A 16354-nucleotide genomic window follows, 5' to 3' on the forward strand; every position below is an offset into this window, starting at 1 on the left:
CTCCATAATAACAGGGTCTGTACCACAGGACTGGCGTATAGCAAATGTGGTGCCAATATTCAAAAAGGGAACAAAAACTGAACTCAGAAATTATAGGCCAGTAAGCTTAACCTCTACTGTGGGTAAAATCCTGGAGGGCATTATAAGGGACGCTATACTGGAGTATCTGAAGAGGAATAACCTCATGACCCAGTATCAGCACGGGTTTACTAGGGACCGTTCATGTCAGACTAATCTGATCAGCTTCTATGAAGAGGTAAGTTCCGGATTGGACCAAGGGAACCCAGTGGATGTAGTGTATATGGACTTTTCAAAAGCTTTTGATACGGTGCCATACAAAAGGTTGTTACATAAAATGAGAATAATGGGGATAGGGGAAAATATGTGTAAGTGGGTTGAGAGCTGGCTCAGGGATAGGAAACAAAGGGTGGTTATTAATGGGGCACACTCGGACTGGGTCGCGGTTAGCAGTGGGGTACCACAGGGGTCAGTATTGGGCCCTCTTCTTTTTAACATATTTATTAATGACCTTGTAGGGGGCATTCAGAGCAGAATTTCAATATTTGCAGATGACACTAAACTCTGCAGGGTAATCAATACAGAGGAGGGCAATTTTATATTACAGGATGATTTATGTAAACTAGAAGCTTGGGCTGATAAATGGCAAATGAGCTTTAATGGGGATAAATGTAAGGTCATGCACTTGGGTAGAAGTAATAAGATGTATAACTATGTGCTTAATTCTAAAACTCTGGGCAAAACCGTCAATGAAAAAGACCTGGGTGTATGGGTGGATGACAAACTCATGTTCAGTGGCCAGTGTCAGGCAGCTGCTACAAAGGCAAATAAAATAATGGGATGCATTAAAAGAGGCATAGATGCTCATGAGGAGAACATAATTTTACCTCTATACAAGTCACTAGTTCGACCACACTTAGAATACTGTGCACAGTTCTGGTCACCGGTGTATAAGAAAGACATAGCTGAACTAGAGCGGGTGCAGAGAAGAGCGACCAAGGTTATTAGAGGACTGGGGGGTCTGCAATACCAAGATAGGTTATTACACTTGGGGCTATTTAGTTTGGAGAAACGAAGACTAAGGGGTGATCTTATTTTAATGTATAAATATATGAGGGGACGGTACAAAGACCTTTCTGATGATCTTTTTAATCATAGACCTGAGACAGGGACAAGGGGGCATCCTCTACGTTTGGAGGAAAGAAGGTTTAAGCATAATAACAGACGCGGATTCTTTACTGTAAGAGCAGTGAGACTATGGAACTCTGCCGTATGATGTTGTAATGAGTGATTCATTACTTAAATTTAAGAGGGGATTGGATGCCTTTCTTGAAAAGTATAATGTTGCAGGTTATTTATATTAGATTCCTTGATAGGGCGTTGATCCAGAGAACTAGTCTGATTGCCGTATGTGGAGTCGGGAAGGAATTTTTTTCCCCAATGTGGAGCTTACTCTTTGCACATGGGGTTTTTTTTTGCTTTCCTCTGGATCAACATGTTAGGGCATGTTAGGTTAGGCTATGGGTTGGACTAGATGGACTTATAGTCTTTCTTCAACCTTAATAACTATGTTACTATGTTGACCTTTTTTATGCTACTGCAAAAACTCACTTGAAAATAGACACATTTGTGAGTCATTCGTTTACCCATTGAAATCAATTTATTCCATGAGTTTCAGAAGAGTGTTCTGGTTTGGAAATCCATGGGGAGAGGGGGAGGGGATCTGTTAGGCCTCCGTCACACATCCGTGCTTCCAGTACTTATGTCAGCCGTTTGTTTTTTCATGGGTCCCATATGTACCCATTATAACCAATTGGGCTGCTCGCATGTTTTTACAGGCACAAACCACATGGAGACATGTCCAGAAGACACGGGTCAAATCAAGTCTATGGGTCCATGAAAAACCAGTACAGTAAACGGATGGCAGCTGTGTCCAGTCTGTGTGTCATCAGTGATTAACACTGCAAAGTATGGGAGGAGCTGTCGGATTTATTCATTTCTTTATCCATACGGGAAAAACACTGATGGTAAAAACGGACACACTGATGGTAAAAACGGACGCACAGGTGACACTGATGATAAAAACGGACACACCGTAGACACACTGATGGTAAAAACGGACACACATGACACACTGATGGTAAAAATGAACTCATGGATGACAATGGTGGTAAAAATGGACACACATGGATGATACTGATGGTAAAAATGGACCCGGATGACACACTGATGGTAAAAACGGACACGGATGACACAGATGCTAAAAACGGACATGGATGAAACACTGATGGTACAAACGGACATGGATGACACACTGATGGTACAAACGGACACAGATGACACACTGATGGTAAAAACAGACACGAATGACACACTGATGATACAAACGGACACGGATGACGCACTGATGGTAAAAACGGACACGGATGACACAGTGATGGTACAAATGGACACATGCGGATGACACGCTGATGGTACAAATGGACACATGCGGATGACACACTGATGGTAAAAACGGACACGGATGACACACTGATGGTAAAAATGGACACGGATGACACACTGATGGTACAAACCGACAAGGATGGCACACTGTTGGTAGAAACGGACACGCAGATGACACACTGATGGTAAAAGCAGACACATGGAAGACACACTGATCCAAAACACTGACACCATGGTACTATTTTTTTTCCATGTACCTTAAGTTATGCCTAATGGTATGTGCACATTGTCTTTTCCTACAGCATTTGTCTGGAGCTCGCCTAAAAAAGCGTTAGAAAACGCTGTGGTCAACGTCATGTCCCAAGCTGAAATTGCAATAAAAGAGTGACGTTATTGGTAAGATGCCCCATCTGGTATGTGTTAAATCCTGCTACTATGGGGCTCATATTAGGCAGGGACTAATTGGTCATCTGAGGCTGGATTATGGGGGCATACAAGGGAATCGCTATGGGGTCACCTGCAGAAGGCAATATTTAGGAATATAAGGCAGGTATAATGAGGACATCTGAGACGAACTATGGGCGTACCTGAGGCAGGTAATATGGGGCCAACCATAGCAGCCACTATGGGCCATTCAGTGCAGGTATTATGGGGTCATCTGAGGCAGGCACTATGGATCACCTACCTGATCAGGTACTATGAGACCATCTGAGGCATGTACTATAGGGCCAACTGAGAAAAGTAAAATGGGTCATCTGAGGCTTGTATTATAAGACCATCTGAGACATGTACTATGGGGCCATCAGACGCAGACTAACATGGTGGTCTTTGAGACAGTTATGCTCCTGTACATCTGTAATGCCATTTTCCAATTATTTGAGCTAATTCGACCTTCCCTCTAAGGTCCTGAAGACTGACCAACAGAATTTTTCTTACATTTCTGGAAACTTTTTTTCTGCACATAATTCAAGCGAATGACAAAAACAAGTCAAAGACGATGCTGAAGACTGAATGTTTTTTTACTACCGTATATTTCATAAAGAAACTACAGAAGTAATATCACAGAAGAGGTTAAAATGAGAGAAAGTTAAGTTGGTCATAAGAGTCAAATTAATTTCTTTGAGCTGCAGATATAACTACACGAGGAATGCTGTGAATTCTTCTTTTAGTTCTTGTATTTTTTTCTTGCCGGATTTGTCTCATCTGCTTGGTTTTTATAGATGATATTTCAGTCTTGCAGTTTGCAAAGCGCTACAGCTTCTCTACATGTTGCGGAACGCATAATATCCTGAAAGGTGATCCATGGGAAGTTTCCAAGGTTATTCCTGGAGAAAGAAAGATAATCAGTTACAGTCGTATGGTCTCAATGTGCCTTACTCTGTGTTGACCAAAGGTATTTACTAACATATGAAATAACCAAATCGGGATGAAAACTGTATATATCAGTTCCTAGTTCCTCCAATATGTAATATTACCATCTCACTGCAGTCTAGAGCCATCTCGGCCCATTGCCACCCAATGCCAAAATGAATTGGCTCGACTGACTAACCTACTGCACTAATGGGAAAAAGGTTTTGCTCTGCTGCAAACAAATTTTAAGAGGTGCTCAGAAGTAAGATGTTATTATCATAGATTCAAATTGCAAAATCAAGAATAATTTTATTCAACCACCCGTGTGAAAAACAGATGAATTCGGAAAGACAACGTTTCGGCTTACGTATGGATCACTTCTGGACCTAATTATTTCATTCTATGTGGCTATGATTTATTCAACCCATGGATGATACTAGATGAATATTTAATGTAAGTCATACTATACTAATTGTGCTTTGTTTTGTAATTCTTATTTATTATTTTTTTTCCCTTCATGAATATGATCAGTTTTTGTTTTGTTAAATTTATACCTTGAAAAGGGCTTGATATGGCCGAAAGGTTGGCTTTCTGAATTTATCTGTTTTTCACATGGGTCGTTGAATAAAATTATTCTTGATTTTGCAATTTGTGTGCCAAAGTATATAACCTACTACCTCGTAGGATGCCGATGAGTCAGCTTTGACAGACAAACATTAGCAGGGGTCTGACTATGTCAAGACACCAGCCCCTATAGTACTTCTCCATATTTGGGTCTTATAGACCTTGGTTACCAGATCTTCGGCTTGATTGACTTTGCTCACATTCTACCGTGGTATTTCATACCCCAATCTGTCCAACTCTGAGGGTGACTTCTTCAGTGCTTTTGGTCAAGCTTCCAGTACCACATCACTTAAATATTTTTTTCTCGGCACTAGATGAACAAATCTGATGAAATTTGAATTCGAAAGATTCCCTTAAACTCTGCCGGGTAATTTGATTGGCATTCAATGGTCTCTGCAAACCCCAGAGCATAATATAGGTAGTGTTTACTGAATGCTCACCAACCCTTACAAGCTTCTATGTGTAGCTGCTCACCTGGACTTCTTATCCCCCTAGGTGCCTCCTGTACTCTTCCATATTCACTGAGGTTTTTGGCAACCCTGATGCTGCCTAGACATCGAGTAATATCTTCTGCATTACAACATGTGCATTGTGATGATGAGCATTGCTTCACAACCTCATGATGTCACACTGTCTAGTAAGTTTCAGAGACCCAGAAGTCTATATTGAAGATGGAAGAATACTGTAAGCCCTTAGAAGATGACCAGAAGCACTTAGAAGAGGATTGGAGGCACCTAGAAGAGGACTGTAAAACCTACCCCGAGGGACAGGTGAGGATCTGGAAAATGAAATTCATTTGCACTTATTTGTGATCCCAAATATCAAATGTGGCATATACAACCCCATGACTTATGGAGGCAGCCTACTGGAAACGACACCTTCAGAAGATCGAAGCAATTCAGAATTTAATCTTCTATACAGTTAGAGAGGACATGTCGAGACACTCAATCTATTCTTACCTCATGTAAAGGTGAGCAGGGGTGGTAGTATGGTGCGGAAACGACGTCCTCTGTAAATTAAATAGAAAAAAAAATTCCCAAAAATTATTGTCAAAGTCTCAAGCAGACTACAAAGAAAAAAAACAATAAAAAACAAAAGGATATTTCGACTTTAATGTTTCTTAAATTGGTAACAACATTTGAATAACTTCTTTTATGATAAAAATTACTTGTTTGTTGTCGCTCTTATATCCTTCTGTATTGCAATGTATGTGCATATTACTATTTCCCTCTTAAACCCAGTGTAGCTTGGGGAGAATAGCGTGACAGAGACTTTTTTCCCATTGTCTAACCACTTAAATGCCTTGGTTGGTATTGACTACGTCATCTAAGGTGGTCACAAGCTCAGGACCTTCCCACTATGCCTCCTGAGTACATCTGCCGTACATGTATGATAGTGAATCATACCACAAGAAATAGACCCTAGTGATTAAAATCAACAGTAAATTGGGAAGTCTTCTTCTTCATGGTCCTGTTGTATTAGAGACCTATTGGAAGATCCTCCAATACTTTGAAAAATGCCTTTCAGAATGAGAAAAACCCACTAGCTCAGGTAGATGCGGGAGAATTATCATTGCTCTTGTACCCAATAATTTGCAACATTTTGGCTAAACATTTGGTTTCATGTATTTATGAATTCATTTCTATATAAAAAACTGTATAATCTACGTCGATCACAGTTGTCATAAAATGCGAGGAATAACTACAGTTCTGCTGCAACCATAACATGTCGAAAAGTAGCATTTTGCACAAAAATTGCACATTAATGTGGATCCACAAGCATGACATGTCGAGGTGAGGAGACTTTTAAGCCACAATACTCTTCTGGGAAATATGCAAGTTTTCTCAGAGAGGAAGAGGACTACAGCTCTAGTGCCACCTATAGGAAATAGCAATCCTAAAAGTCAATATCGATCCTTTAATGAGCCTTGTCACCTGATAAACGCCAAAACAAAAATCTCGATTTGCAGACACTGTGTTTCGTGGTACTGCCCCTCATCAGTGCAAAGTGTGAGATCTGGTTTCGGCTGGGACATTTGACGACATTGTTCTCCTGCTCTTATCTAACATTGTGCACCACCATGCTTAAAAAAGTCTGCTGGCTTAATTTATGACAAACTTCTTATTAAGTTGCAAAATTTGATAATTATGGATTTTTGGAATTTAAGTGCGTTCGCCAAAGCTTTGTCACAGATTATGTATTTTTTTAATTTATTTTGGGCATTGTTTTCTTTGCTGGGTTTGTCTGTACATCTACGCGCAGTGAATTGCAGAAGCCGCACAGACAGATCTTACTTTATCATATAAGTTAGATGCGTTACCTCCATAATAATAATCACGGGCGATAACAGTGCCGCTGTGGTAGGCCAAAACCCGATTTTCCATGTACGATGTCACGGAGAAGCAGACTTCAGTGTCAGCACCAATCTAAACAATATAAAGGATGTTACACGATGTATTTGGAACCTTAAAGTGAATTTGTCAGAAAGTTGGAAGACAGGAGAGTACTCACAGGTTGCAGATACAGATATATGTGATTATCTTCGAATCCATGTTCCGATATTTTCTCTTCGGACACCAACTAAAAAAAAGAACATAACTTAGTTTTAGCCGAAGGTGCAATGAAATTCTTTTGAGGAGATCTCAAAGAGATTTTCCACAATCCAAATTCTGTAGATAGTTATGATTAATATGGCTGCCACTGATGGGGCTCCCACTGATTATCCCGATCCCCCCCATTCCTCACTCCATGACCACAATGAGAAGACATGTGACTAGAGCAGCGGTCAATCACTGGTGCCAGTTCCTTCAACGTCGCTGGTGCTCACGGAGACATCCAAGCACCGTATTGAATGTCTTCATCAGTCATGCAGACTTTGCCAATTTAAAAATTTAACTTTTAAGATTATTTAGCTAAACACGTCGTAGAGTACATTTTTTTCACATGCCACATAAATAATATAAAAACAATCCAAACCCCCCCAAAAAAAACATACCCTACATACTGATCCCCCAGGTATCCCGTCAGTCTTTTCTTATGAGTGGGAATAACGTGAATAATGCATTACCGCTGAGGCTAAAAATTGTCTGCAGCGGTCATATGAAAGCTTGGAGATTAGCAAGGAACTTGTGTTCCCCAAGTTCAGTCCTCAAGAGCCACCAACAGGTCTTGTTTTCAGGATTTCCTTAGTATTGCCCAGGTGAGAATTCCATCACCTAGACAGGCAACAATTCCATCACCTGGGCCATACTAAGGAAATCCTGAAAACACAACCTGTTGGTGGCTCTTGAGGACCGAACTTGGGGAACACTGGTCTATGGGATCTGTACTAAGGGGGAAGAACAGGTGAACGTCTTTTTTTTAAATTGTTGGACCATGAAATGGCATTGAGTGCAAAAAAAAAAAGAAGTACTGGACAATCCTTTAACTTTAGCAGGTAACGTCTTGACTTCTATTTTACACAAACTTCTGATACTTACTTTGTAGACTGAGTTTCGGTCAGTTTGATATCCGGTCAGTTCTTTAATGTCAACTAATATCATATTAGTGATCCCTCGACTTCCATGGTAACTAAAAATAAGAAAAAATAGACAATATTGCACAATGTCTGTTATTGGCTGCTTGAGTCAAGAGTAAGTTTCGAAAGTATAGTAAAAATGTATTGGAAGCCAAATTGGAGCCCAGCATTCTATAAATTCACAGGAAATTGCACAATTAAAACCCCCTCCATGCGCTTGCGGAATGTTTTTTTTTGTTGAGTTTTTGCAATACTTCCAGCAGAGAATGAAGACAAAAACTCAAGCCTGACAGTGTCTACTGCATGCTCCAATGGAATATGTACCCCCATGGACATTCACACGCCAATTTTTGTGTCCTTTTTTATTTATGAAGTTTACTAGTTCTAGAATTAAGGTGAATTTGGCAGCAGGTCCCCATATATCTGGATGGACCATTACATTGTGTACGTTTTGACAAAGTCAAAGCAACAGCAATTATAGGCGTGGATCAAGTGATGAGCTATAGCCTGTTCGTTGTCCACTTCTTTGAAGATTCAGCGATGGTTCCTCCTCTTGGCAGAGGAAGCAGGCAACATCAGCAACACATTGAGTCCAAACTCAACCCTCTTTAGGCCAGCAAGAGCATGGTAAGTCTAAACATCGAAGACTCAGGAACAGGCAGCGGCCAATCAACTGAAGCATATCTAAACTTTGGGAAGGTTTAGACTCTTTATGCGCAAAGTCCAATTGTGAAATGGGGTCTGATGGAGATCCCAAAAGTGCAAACACCCAAAGACACTCCACACAATTAGGAAGGCATCAAAGAGGGATAGTGATACTGGAGAGTGGGAATGAGTGGCCCTTGTTACTCAGCATTTGTAACCACTCTTTAACTCTTAATTTATGATATGTGATGGGAGTCAAAAACAGGGTGAGCAATGTAGGCTAATTTCACACTAAATTTTTGCCTTTCCCATAAGACAAACTCCTTTTTACAGTTCTTTTCACTTGTTAGCTTCTACATCTTATGAAACCTGTATTGTCAACAAACGTTGCATAGGTCAATAGTGCAGGCGATTGTAAGAAACTTTGTAATGTTTCTCATCAGAGAAATCAGCTTTCTTCCTCACTTTTCAGTCACTTTTTTCCCCTCTCCCCTGCCTCTTGAACTTGTCATCCACTGTGAAAAATCATTTCAAGACTGTCGAAGAGGTGAACTATTTGTCATGTGGCACCGCAGCCCATTATCCTCTATGGAGGTGGGAGGAGGAATGAAGAACACAGAATGGAACAGACAGAGGAAGAGAGAAAAACATCATGCAGAGCTTTATAACAAGTGTTTTATCTCACAGGAGAGCTTGATTCAGATCAAAACAGCCCAGCTCTGCTGCTTGAATCTGTGAGACAAAAAGTGAATGGAGAGCAGGAATCCTTCATGTCTGGCCTGTCCTGTGTATGGAAGAAACTCTCCAGAGGGGGGGCTGTATGGGGCGCAGCTAAAAGGAGGCCCCCACATGACTGCGTTGCCATGGGAGCAGTGCAGTAGGTTTTCTTTTAAAAAATAAAGGTGTTATTGAGTAAAGGAGCCCGGGGATTGGAAGAGTAGGATTTGGGGTGGGGATTTATGCAAAAAGGGAGGTGGGGGCTTGGGAAAGTGCGGGAAAAGGGGAGATCAGTTACCTTAGACGGGCGAAGTGAGTGGACCTGCTGCCACATCCCTCTCACCATGTCTTCTGTGGACAGCCTGGTAGCTCAGCTTCGTCGGGAGGCCAGTTCCAGGAGGGCCGGATGGCTGGAGGAGCAGCTCACAGGGCTGCTCGGAGGCAGTGGGAGCCAGGACAGCGGGAGCCGGGGCAGCAGAACCAGGCGGTCTAGGCCGCCAGACAGGCTGTCCCCCGACACTACACCGCGCGGCAGGCGCAGGCCGCGGAGCCCCTCCAGGGACCCTGCGGGGGCTGGGGGACGCGGCCGATCCACCTTGCCCGCCCCCTCCCCCGGCAGGAATCCACCTGGCGGCCCTGCCGGCGCGAGGCGGCGCGGTGCTGGGCGAGCGGTGCAGACGCGGCAGGACGCCGGCGCTGCACAGGATGTCAGGGCCGCACTTCCGGTGCGGCCTAGCAGAGGGCACGGCGGCGCCGCAGCACCAATAGCAGCAGCTTCTACCCGCCGGGGAGCACCTCCCGCGGTGGCGGCAACACGAGCAGGGGGACGGGGAAGGAGCCCAGCGGCGGCGGCAGCATCCACCAGGCAGGAGCCGGGGAGTATCGCGGCGGGCGCAATTGCGGCGGGGGCACCCGGATCCCATCCCCCCAGTGCACCTGGCTCTGCGACAGGACGGCAGAGCAGACTATCGGGCAGGACAGCGGCGGCATCACGGCAAGGAGCGGGTCGCGGTCGGGCCGCAGGAGCGGCGTCCAGAGGAGACAGTCCAGCGGCTGGAGGCAGAGGAATCACGGAGCCGGACAGATCCAGATCCAGCAGGAGGTCGAGGGACCGGTCGCCTTCGCCAGTCTCGGTCCCCCCTGGTGACGTGGAGGCCAGGGGCGCGGGCCCGGGGCAGATGAGCGGCAGCGATGATTCCGGGAACGAACATCGCGACGAAATGGACCAGCAGGATTCAGGAAGCACGGCTGGTGGGGACACAGCACCTGCGCAGCCACGTGAGTACATGTCCAGTCTTTCCCCAGTGCCGGGTGTTTCGGGTGTGGTGGAGCGGGGTGGGGGCTGTAATGAGGTCCCGGGGGTCAGAGAACTTCTAGCGGGTATGTCGCAGATTTTGCGTAGATTGGATGGGGGCGGGGGTAGCTCAGTTGCTAACAGTGTGGGATCGTCGCCCGCTGGTGCCTGGGTGTCAGTTGCCGGGGGCGTAGCAGGGGGTTCGAACGAGATTGCGAGCTCGGGTAGCGGGACACCTGTTTCTGTGGCGGGGGTGTCGGTGTCGGTACAAACGGAAACGGGAAAAGGTGATACCGTTAAGTTAGACGACAGGGCAAAAGGCGAGGTATATGTGTGTTTTGAGGGTCCGCTGGGGGCCCATTTGAAGAAAGAAGTCAAGGAAAAGATTTGGAAAGATGAATACGTAGAGATTTTCTCTCTCCTTCCTTTAGAAAAATTTAACTTGGATAAAGGAAAGAAAGACGACAGCAAAAAGGAAGAGGAAGAAAAGAGGCGTTGGCGCCTTATTCCTCAGACGTTCGTTAACTGGCAGCAGGCCTTTGCCATTCTAGCGAGTGTTATAGGGGAGAAATTCCCCGAGAATTGCTCGGGCCTGTTTTGTTATTTGGATGCTATTGGTGAAGCGCATCGTACCTACGGGGGCCAGGCTTGGCTGAGATACGATGAACAGTTCAGGCAGCGAAAAGCAGTGAGGCCGGAGATAAGGTGGGACCAAAAAGACATCGGGTTGTGGCTGAAGGTGATGGCTCCGGTGCGTTATGGGCAGTCCTTTCAGGGGGGAGGGGGGGTAGCAGTCAGCAGTCAGGACAAAGTGGAGGACACGGGTCTCAGGGTTCAAAGGAAAAATCTGGGACATGCTGGCAGTTTAATGAGGGCCAGTGCAAGTATGGCACCACTTGTAAATTTAAACACGTGTGCTCCCATTGCAACGGGGCCTCTCACGGAGCCGCTAAGTGTTTCAAGAAATCACGTGGTAAGCCATCAGTGGGTGGCGGTCAAGGGGGTGACTCCGGTGAGGGTTCAAAAGATGGCCCCCTATCTAAGTAGATACCCGGATGTTAAAAAGGCGGAGGTTATTAGGGACGGTTTTTCTTGAGGGGTTTAAGATCCCTCACCCGATGCATGTTGTTCCTTTTTCTACAAAAAATTTGAGATCAGCTGGCTTGCATGCGGAGGTGGTTTCGGCTAAATTGGCAAAAGAGGTTGAGCTGGGAAGAATGGCGGGGCCTTTTAGTTCGTTGCCCATGGCGGGTGTAATTGTTTCCCCGCTTGGGGTGGTGCCCAAGAAGGAGCCGAACAAGTTCCGGCTAATTCAGCATCTTTCATATCCCAAAGGATCCTCGGTTAATGACGGGATTGCGGAGGAGTTGTGCTCCGTTGTTTACACATCGTTTGATGCGGCTGTTCGGTGGGTGCGAATGTACGGGCCTGGAGCATTGCTGGCAAAAACGGACATCGAGTCGGCATTTAGGCTCTTGCCGGTGCACCCGCAGAGCATTCCTTTGTTAGGTTGTTGGTGGGAGGGTGGTTTTTACTTGGATAGGTGTTTGCCTATGGGATGTTCTATTTCCTGTGCATTGTTTGAGACTTTCAGTACCTTTTTAGAGTGGGTAGTGAGAGATGTATCGGCCGTTCCTTCTGTCATTCACTATTTGGATGATTTTTGTTTGTTGGTCCACCGGATTCAGCAGTGTGCTGTCATTTACTTGGGACCATGGAATGGGTGGCCGGACAGTTTGGTGTTCCTTTGGCACAGGGAAAAACGGAGGGCCCCTGCACGGTCTTGAGTTTCTTAGGGATTCTCATTGATTCTGAGAAAATGGAGTGTAGGTTGCCTGATGATAAGTTGGAGTTGCTTAAGCGAGAGGTGAGTCGGATTGGAAAATTGCGGAAGACTTCATTGAAGGAGTTGCAGTCGCTGCTGGGCCGCCTGAATTTTGCTTGTCGTATTATGCCAATGGGCAGGATATTTTGCCGCAGATTGTCCAGGGCGACGGCTGGAGTTCGGTCGGCTCATCATTTTATTCGTTTGGGTAGAGAGCATAAGGAGGACCTTCTTGTTTGGCAACGTTTTTTGGAAGGCTATAATGGCAGGTCGCTTATTCAGCAGGAGGATCTGAATGCTTTTGATTGCGAGATCTACACAGACGCAGCAGGTGGAGTTGGTTATGGGGCCTACTGTGGAGGAAAATGGAGCGTCGGGGTGTGGCCAGAGGATTGGCGAAAGAAGGGGCTCACCAAGAATTTGGCATTGTTGGAGTTGTTCCCGATTGTGGTGTCAGTGTTTGTTTGGGGTGACAGCTTTCGTGATCGGCGAGTACGTTTCCATTGCGATAACTCGAGCGTGGTGGCTGTGATTAACAGCTTATCTTCTTCTTCCCCTCCAGTAATTAGGTTGGTCAGGGAGTTGGTACTGAGATGCTTGGAGTTGAATGCATGGATTACGGCGGTGCACGTGCCAGGAGTTCAGAACAATATAGCTGATGCTTTGTCTCGTTTGCAGTGGGACCGATTCCGGGATTTGGCTCCAGATTCGGAGGCGGCAGGAGCAGCATGTCCTTTGCATCTGTGGCAGGTGGTTACGGAAGGGGAGGCCGATTGATCCAAGCCTCGGTGTCAAACAGGACATGGTCAGATTATGCGGCGTCATGGGCCATGTGGGAAAGTTGGTTGTTTCAATGCGGCTCGGCTGAGTCAGATAGCGACAGGGCAATGGCGTTATTGGCACTGGTAGGTAAGGTCGTGGAGTGGGGTTGGTCCGTGTCTAGGTTAAACAAGTTTATAGCAGGTTTGGCTTTTGGTTTTCAGTTGCAAGGATTGAGGGACGTCACAAAGGACTTTGTTATACGGCAGGCGTTGAAAGGTTTTCGTAAGGGTAATTCGACTTTTGATAAGCGCAGGCCCATTTCTTTTGGGTTGTTGCAGCGGTTAGGGGAGGCCTTGGGCGTAATTTGTTCATCTCAGTTTGAGGTGGTACTGTTTCAATTGGCCTTTTCTCTAGCGTTTTTTGGTGCTTTGCGTCTGGGTGAATTGGTTTCCCCGAGCAAGGACAGGTCAGGTGGTCTTTTGGCGGAAGATGTGGTTTTTTGGGAAGGGGGAGTTGCCTTTTGGATAAGGCGTTCAAAGACGGATCAGCTAGGTAGGGGAAAGAAAGTAGTGCTAGGAAGGGTGGCGGGTAGCGGGATGTGTCCGCAACGCTGCTTAGAGGCATATTGGAATTTGTCATCAGTCAGGTCAGGCCCTCTGTTGCAACACCAAGAGGGGGATTTCTTGTCACGTTTCCAGTTTGTAGCCATTTTGAAGAAGGGCTTGGGTTTGCTGGGTGTTAACCCGGAAAATTTCGGCTCGCATTCTTTTAGGATTGGGGCCGCATCTGAGGCCGATGGTTTGGGCCTTGGGCCGGAGGTGATCAAGAAAATAGGCAGATGGAGTTCTAATCGTTACCTGTCTTATGTGCGGCATTAAATCAACAATGCGGGGTGAAGAGGGACGTCTTTGCGGATTGTTAATTATGGTTGTGTTTTTCAGGTCGTACCCCTCTTTTGGCGTGGATTGTCGGACACTCTTTCGTTTATTGGGGCGCCCTCCGGGCTGATGCGCGCGCGAATGGTAGGCAACTGGGTTTCGGCCGAGAGGCAGTGATCATCCGTTGGATGGGGACTCGTGGTATGTCGTGGCGTAGTTTTTTGCCGGAATTCTCCCGCGCCGCCCGTCTGGATCGCCCTCCGGATATTTTAGTGGTTCACTTGGGGGGTAATGATTTGGGGGCAAAACCCGTGAGGGAACTCATTCGGGATATCCGTTATGACTTGTTGAGGCTGTGGGTATCTTTTCCCGGTATGCTGACTGTGTGGTCAGACATTGTGCCGCGGAAGACGTGGTGGGAGGCCCGTTCCCATAAAGGGATTAACAGAGCCAGGGTAAAATTGAATAGGATGGTGGCGAGTTTTGTGTCCCGGAATGGGGGTATTGCCGTGAGGCATTTCGAGCTGGAGGCCGGGGTCGGTAATTTTTGGAGGGATGATGGAGTGCATCTTAACGAGATCGGGATGGATTTATGGGCGCTCGGTCTACAGGAAGGAGTTGAAAGAGCTTTGGCGGTGGTGGGGCACTCACGAGCCTGAGGTGGTCAGGGCTGTTCGTGTGTGGCGGGGGGTGGGGTTCTTGGAGTTGGTGATGATGCTGATAGGGTTGATCTGGCTTTTGGTACGGGCTCTGGACGGGGTGTTTACCTCGGGAGCTTTGTGGTTGGTTTGCCCGAAATGGGTTACATGGTGCCCTCGAGCTGGTGGTTACGGCTGAGGGTAAATACGTGTTTTTTGTAAAAATTTTGGGTAGGCTCTCTGCCTATTATGAGCCAGATTTTTTAGCTCCAAGAGCCCCCCCCTCGAGGTTTTATATATTTACTGTTTACATGTTGTTATTTATGTATTTGTTTGTTAATAAAATGGCCGCTGTGGCCAAATTATCCAAAAAGAAATTAACGTGGTGGTGTGTTTTCCTGGGTAATAGATGGAGGGGTTAAGAGGGGCAAGGTAGTTGGGGGTGGGGGATGCTTTACGGAAAGGATCCTTTATTGGCCATACGCGGTCAAGAGGGGGGGCTGTATGGGGCGCAGCTAAAAGGAGGCCCCCACATGACTGCGTTGCCATGGGAGCAGTGCAGTAGGTTTTCTTTTAAAAAATAAAGGTGTTATTGAGTAAAGGAGCCCGGGGATTGGAAGAGTAGGATTTGGGGTGGGGATTTATGCAAAAAGGGAGGTGGGGGCTTGGGAAAGTGCGGGAAAAGGGGAGATCAGTTACCTTAGACGGGCGAAGTGAGTCCCTCCCACCCTCCCTGTTTTAGCGGTTCTATGAGGCAACGTAGCTTTAGGCAAGATCGGCGAGTTCGTCAATTCTTAAGGTAAAAAAAAAAAAAAAAAAAGGGGTCTTTTGAATTATATTTCTTTTCTGTTGATTTATTGAAGGCAAGCATTCTGTATTATTGTCACAGTGGCGTTGGCGGGGGGTGGGGTTCTTGGAGTTGGTGATGATGCTGATAGGGTTGATCTGGCTTTTGGTACGGGCTCTGGACGGGGTGTTTACCTCGGGAGCTTTGTGGTTGGTTTGCCCGAAATGGGTTACATGGTGCCCTCGAGCTGGTGGTTACGGCTGAGGGTAAATACGTGTTTTTTGTAAAAATTTTGGGTAGGCTCTCTGCCTATTATGAGCCAGATTTTTTAGCTCCAAGAGCCCCCCCCTCGAGGTTTTATATATTTACTGTTTACATGTTGTTATTTATGTATTTGTTTGTTAATAAAATGGCCGCTGTGGCCAAATTATCCAAAAAGAAATTAACGTGGTGGTGTTTTTTCCTGGGTAATAGATGGAGGGGTTAAGAGGGGCAAGGTAGTTGGGGGTGGGGGATGCTTTACGGAAAGGATCCTTTATTGGCCATACGCGGTCATGAACTCTTTCCATGACCCTTGGCTTAATTGCTCAACTCACGTATTCTAAAAAAAAGGGCTGGACTCCCATTCTCCTCCAAAAACAGACACATAGCCCTCTTTTATGGGTGATTTTTCCCTACATAAGATGGAAATAATACACATTTAATAGACTTATACACCCTTGAAAAAGTAGTAGAAAAATGCTATTGAGACAACAAACAATTGTGCTCAGCCCAACAAACAAATTAGAATATCGAAGAGTATGGCTGACTGTCTAATGTGTATGTGTTCCTTATTATTGGGGAAGATATTAATT

The 16354-nt window shown here is 45.7% G+C and overlaps 1 protein-coding gene across 2 annotated transcripts in view; it reads right to left on the minus strand.

Annotated features, from left to right (window-relative positions):
* Positions 1–3464: 3464 nt before the first annotated feature.
* LOC138666015 (ovostatin-like) overlaps positions 3465–16354 on the minus strand; it is a 71014-nt gene continuing 58124 nt past the window's right edge. For both annotated transcript variants that reach the window (XM_069754070.1, XM_069754069.1), the window contains exons 34-38: positions 7917–8007; positions 6949–7017; positions 6758–6863; positions 5397–5446; positions 3465–3788 (exon numbers count right to left, since the gene is read on the minus strand). In XM_069754070.1, the coding sequence (XP_069610171.1) occupies positions 3783–3788; positions 5397–5446; positions 6758–6863; positions 6949–7017; positions 7917–8007 (322 nt within the window). In that variant the 3' untranslated portion in view covers positions 3465–3782. The remainder of the gene's footprint in view (positions 3789–5396; positions 5447–6757; positions 6864–6948; positions 7018–7916; positions 8008–16354) is intronic.

Source organism: Ranitomeya imitator, chromosome 2 (assembly GCF_032444005.1).
Source record: "Ranitomeya imitator isolate aRanImi1 chromosome 2, aRanImi1.pri, whole genome shotgun sequence".
Classification (NCBI taxonomy): Eukaryota; Metazoa; Chordata; class Amphibia; order Anura; family Dendrobatidae; genus Ranitomeya; species Ranitomeya imitator.